General features: G+C 41.7%; 1 protein-coding gene across 2 annotated transcripts in view; it reads right to left on the bottom strand.

Moving 5' to 3' along the window:
- The window catches only part of pde4d (phosphodiesterase 4D, cAMP-specific), a 38941-nt gene that overhangs the window by 28200 nt on the left and 4741 nt on the right, over window positions 1-6000 (bottom strand). The window contains exon 1 of one of the 2 annotated variants that reach the window (XM_014031783.1): window positions 3258-3869. The exons of the other annotated variant lie outside the window; for it this stretch is intronic. Within the exon in view, the coding sequence (XP_013887237.1) occupies window positions 3258-3322 (65 nt within the window). The 5' untranslated portion in view covers window positions 3323-3869. Of the gene's footprint in view, window positions 1-3257; window positions 3870-6000 lie in introns of those variants that run through there. 2 annotated transcript variants of the gene reach the window in all.

Consider the following 6000-nt stretch of genomic DNA (forward strand, 5'->3'; position numbering starts at 1 on the left):
GCCAGGGGCAAGCAGATAAGTGACTGACCACTCGCTGATAACTCCAACGCTTCCCCCGTCTATCTGTACCACACGCCTCATTCGTCACACATTCACAAGAAGAGGAGAGCACAGGCAAACACACTGATACAGTCCAGTTAAGATTCGCCAGGTGAAATAAAAAGCCAAATTTGGCTTTGGCAATCAAAAACGTAATAAATATGGAACCAGTAGATACCAATTTTCAGAATGAAAATTTGAAATAAAAATTGATGGTGTCTATTTGACTGCAGCTAATTATTTGTGTAGGACCCGTCCAAGTAGAAAGTTTTTTTTCTTTTTTCTGAAAAATATAGATGAGTTTTGGGTTATTAAAACATTTGGCAAATACAAAACTTGGTGCAAACTCCTCAGACTGAGGAAGTCTCTTGGAGATTAGATGAAACAAAGAGTTTCAGGGAAGAAGAACTCATCCAGAGGACCTATTCAGCGGTCCTTTTGTTTTTGTTTTTTAGATTTTTCTACATGGATTATTGAGATGCATCAGGATCCTGACTGATAATAACTCCAACAGAAAGACCTTTTTCTTTGACACAGGTCCAGGAAACGCCAAGGTTATGGGTCTGACATTTCCATTGAATCATTGACATACTTTCAGACTAGTTATTTATTTATTTTTGTAAACATTTTAAACCATGGCTTTCAGCTTTTCATTACCCTTTTATTTGAGTTTGTACAAGCTTCCTTGGTTGGCTGACAAAGCTTTAACAAGCGCTTGGAAAATCCTGGACACATTTTTTGTGCAATTTTGTTTTTATACTCGACTTCGATTCAGTAGGACTAGCTGTGGTCTAATTGTGTTTCCCGGGAGTTTCACATTATCAGCCATCTACTAGCATTTGCTTGCTAAAAACATTCCAGTGGGGACATCAAAAACAATTTTGTCACCAAAACATCTGTAACTCATTCTCAGTGACATTAAAAGTAATTACGCCGATTTGGTGGGGGAAAAGGTTGCTAATCTGATCAAAAGCAACTCCCTATGGCTCTAGAATGGCTCCTTAATTTAGTTTTTTGTGTGCTATAGACGGGCAATCTAGGGCACTTTTCTCAAAGAGGAGAGGGATTTGTACAATCACACATTACTGCCAGAACGCTGGGCCCTGTCCTGTTTTCTCCCTCCTTCCCTCAGGCTCTGTCAGGTACAAATGCTGTGAATTTTTCACTTTAGCGTTGACGCTGCTTTAGCAGCTGCTGTCACTGCTGCATTCAGAAAAGTCAGTCAATCACAAGACGTAAAACAGAGGTCACCATGGCAATGGTGGAGTCATCTTAGTTCACAAGCGTCAAAGAAAAGCTACTTCTACAACGACGTGCATAGGAGGTCCACTTCAAACCTACTTTTTGTTCTGTTTATCAGCTCGGCCCTCCATTGATAAAGGTCAAAACTGGAAAGTATGTTGGGTAAGATCCACACGTCAGGTCTTAAGAAAGGCCAGACATGTGATCTTCAACATTTACCAGCACCCTGATATGTCCAGCTGGGAACTCACAAAACACAGATGCAGACAGTTTAGATAAAAGTCACACATCTAACCACTTCTCCAACCTTTTTAAAGTTTTAAAACAGAAAACAACGCCCTTATGATTGTTGAAAGACAGAAAAAAAAAGTGCCACAATGGCTTTGAAGGGCTAACAAGACTTCATACGTATCCATTCAGTCCGGTCTCTTAATGCACATTGTTCAATCATTTGAACCATGTTTACACAGCAAACACATTGAAAGATACCCCAAATCAGCATACACAATCCTGCATCTGCAAGGTTAGCTGGAAAGAGGTCTGTTAGAATTTCTGCATGCAAGGGGGTGGGGGGTGGGGGGTAGCCAGCTCTTACGCTCTGATCACGTCACTGTCTCGCAAAGCTACGCACGCATGGACGCACAAGGGGATTTGTAGACTCAAGTATTCATCCAAGCATATGGAAACATAAGCTGTGATAACCATACAGCTTATAAGTGCAGGTAATACTTAAACATTTACTAGACTCACAAAGATCATCAGTTTGATTAAAACAACTCATCAAATCACACCTTTTCAGTAAGCGCAAGCATCACAGAGCAATGAATCCTACAAGCACTGTGATATCTGTTATGAAAGACGGGGCCATGAATGAAAGGAGCCTTCATAAAAYGGTAAATAACAGAAAAGAGGGCAGGACAGATTGAGGAGGCGGTATGCCTCGTCCAGCTGAGTATTGCTTTTGGTAGACATTCAAGAAGATGGCTCATCCGAACCTAACACTGCCAGATTCTCGGCTTTTAATGAGGGGCAAAAAAAAAAAAATACATTCTGCAGTCAGCTCTGTCTGTAAAATCAGTTTTATGCAAGGCCCACTATGGGTTTTACACTACTCCTACCTTAGATACAGTAATGTGTGACACCTGCTCTATTCAGAGACACCATGGTGGTGAAAGACCTCACTACAACTTCATTTCACACAAGCATTATCTCATGCTGGGGAGGTTATGAACTGGATTAATAAGCTGATGGGACAATGCTGAAATGCCCAAATGGGTCCAAACACACGTCCCAGGGTAACCCCTAATGCTTCATGGTCAGTGTGTTTATTAACACCTCAGTCAGGGGGGGAAAAGTGTATTACTCTTTAATGTTCAAGCTACAAGGCAAGGTTTCTTTCACTACAAAATGAGTACTGACAGGCAAGGACAAGCTGAAACAGAAGGGTGAAGGATACAAGAGGGGGAGGGCATGGCAAGTCGAGCCTCTGGCCATTCTTTCTCCGTCCTTAATTTAAATGGAGCCACATGCACAAAGGAGAAAATGTAGGGCTGCACAACACAGCACTGAATGAATGACGTCTTTGCTTTTTCATAACCTTCTGTTTTGCCTGCTGACAAGACTGTGAGTAGAAAGCAGAATGAGGCCAAGACACCAGGGTAACGAGAGTCAGTGTCAGGTAACACACAGGGCAGATCCTCTGAACTCAGATCATCAGAATGAAACACGAAACACCCAAACTGACATTTGCACACAAGTTTCACACTTAATGAATTTAAGCTAGAAGATTCACAAACAGAGAGTGAATCAAACCAACTAAACAAACAAAAAGTAAAGACTTATAAGGCTGCCAGTGAGGCAAAGGAAGAGAGTTTTAAGGAGCAACAAACAGGCAGATGGAGAACAATAGCTCACATGCAACAGAATCTAAAACAAAATGCTGCCAGCAGGACAAAGTTCCTCATGTATTTATTTACCATACTCCTTCAGTGTTCTTCAGCGAGCTGGTGGAGCGGGACCGCGGCTTAAGAATGATACTCATGGTCGGACTTTGGCTTCCACATCCACGTGAACGACATGTGTACAGTCCTAACACACATGAAGCCTCACAACTCTTGGAAGACCACAGGCGAGCGAGCCTCTGCGAGCTGACTATAGGGGATCCGGTGGAAGTGGCCCTTCACACCCCCTACAAGTCCAGGTCTGCTGAGCCGCTCGAGACCAAGCTCTCCGTCTCAACAGCAGTCACACACTGCCACTCGTCCTGAAGCTCTGATGGTTGACAGTAGGTGGTTTGTCAGCCCGCTCTCCCTCTCCTTCTCCCTCGCTCTCTCTTGGACTTGTCTTTCATGCCAGAGCAGCATGTGATCTCCCTCCTTCCTAATCCAGGCATGCACTCATACTGTTATCCTTGCTTACTCTCTCTCTCTCCCTTTCTGTCTCTCTCTTCCAAGTCCCTGTGTTGATTTCAATAACTGGCTGAAATGAAACCTGTTTTCTCTGCCCTATACGTGTTTCCTGTCCCTACTTTTGACAAACATTCCAGGTCTTCAGTACCAGTCCTTGACTCTCTTTCGGGCCCCTCTGTTTCCCCGAGCTGCTGCTGGAGTGTGGCTGTGTGGGAGGAGTTGTTTTGGTAGTAGTAGTCCTTTTAAGGGTGTGACTAGTGCCCTGAGGCAATCCTAACAATCAGCTCATTTGTCAGGGACCGGGCAGCTGCAGTAACCTAAATCCATCACCTCAGCATTCCAGTGGTGGTTGGAGAATGTGCAAAGAACGCAGAAACAGAAAGAACGTATTTAACTGGGGAGAATTAAATGAAAGAAACTATTCTCATTCATTTTGTTTAGACAGCAGTGCTGACTGACATTCATCATAATGATAACAGTCATTGGAGACACAGTAATGCAGAATATTGGAGAAATACATTTCACTGAATTTGTAGCACAAATAGTTAATGGTTAATAAAACCCAAACAGGCAGCATTTGGTTATTTACTCAAGAGCTTAAAAGCGKGAAAATCTAGTTTCCAGTGACCTTTTCACAGAATAAAATCTGTGGTCTTTAGCCTGTCGCCTTTCTGTATGTATCATGTGTCTGTACTAGGGTTGGGCAATATTGGCAAAAAAATTAATCACGATTAATTGTGGTATTTAGCCAATAATGATTAATTTGACGATTAATCCCCTGCAGTCCCTGGGCACCCTTATGTCGTAGCCTCATGACCAATTTAGTGGGAAAAATCTGCTCTTCGGAAAAATTTGTTCTTTGGAAAAATTTGTTCCAAAATGTGTCAAAATTACAGACTTCAGGCTATACATCAAATTTTAAATTGTGTTGGTAAATAAATTACGGAACTTTTTTTAATGTTTGTCATATTTGAAGCAGAGAGGAGCCCCGAGCAAACTCTGTCTGGTGACATTAATCGTAGTAATCGTCAAGTGCCAAAAAGTAATCGATTAATGTTTTTCTGACGATAAATTGCACACGATACGATTATGCCCAACCCTAGTACTGTTAGCAAAATATTCCATGAACCACAGGATTAATGAAGCTTGCAGAAAGCCATCATTGGATGAAGATCTACAACTTGTTCACTTTAGGATTCAACTAAAATCAAGATGGAAGCCACAGCTGAGCGACATTAAAACAGAAACATGATGATAACCCAGTTAACTGTTCAGATAGAGACAGAATTTGGTGTGGTAGTAGCTGAGGGTCATCCCACACTAATCCATCTTGCGTCACATAGGATTGTGCATAAAGTCATTTACAAGGTTTGCCTCATCATCAAGTCTGGCAAAGAATGCGGTGGGCACTACGCACTCCTTCAAGGAATKCTAGGCATTTAAGCTCCGATTCATGCTTTTGTGCAATGCATGTTTTAAAACCTGATAACGCGGCGCACACTGACAGAATCTGCATGCGCCAACACCAATTTTCTCTGGAGATGAGCCTCCAGAAGCGGCAACAGAATGTCTGACACAGTTTTTCAGACAGCGYGTGCCCTACATTTTGCATTTACTGCTCAAAGCATAAAAAGCTGCGAGAAAGACCCAGAGCTCAGACGGCTTCAGCTGCTGCTTGCATGACTGGAAATGGAGCTTTGGACCCAGAAAGCAGGTGCTGGAGCTGTGTGGGCCGTCAATCACTCCGTTAGTCATGTGAAAAGCTCGATAGAAACGGGCACCAATGAAATAACTTCAAAAATACATGAATATATGATATGAGCTAAAAAATATATGTTTTTTGCCTGCATATAAATCTGCAGATATAAGCATATAAATATGTTCAAAGCACTGAAAATTTTTCTTTTAAAACATTAAAAGTTTCATGTTTTATTCTGTATTAAAGTGGAATTGAGTAAGAGCATTTCAAATGTATGCCCAACAGTCACATGTGCAGACAGGTTCTGTTTATGCGCACATCAAAAATAGAATCAAGAAACTTGTCCTCATCAAAGAACAACAAACAGTTTACGTGTTGATAGAAATAATGTCTGAAGCACCTGTTTTTTTACAACAAACTTGTAAATGTACGTATGCAGACGTTTAAAGGCTGCACCAGCTTTTCCTGCAGTACTATTAGAGCATCAGCACACACTAAAACAACAAGGCCTAATTTGACCCATGATCTACTTTTCGGATGGAAGAAAAAAAAAAATCACAGCACGCTTCAAGCATCTCCAAACAAAGTCACACATTTCAGATGCATTACTGC

Source organism: Austrofundulus limnaeus, unplaced genomic scaffold, assembly GCF_001266775.1.
Source record: "Austrofundulus limnaeus strain Quisiro unplaced genomic scaffold, Austrofundulus_limnaeus-1.0 Scaffold1318, whole genome shotgun sequence".
Lineage (NCBI taxonomy): Eukaryota > Metazoa > Chordata > Actinopteri > Cyprinodontiformes > Rivulidae > Austrofundulus > Austrofundulus limnaeus.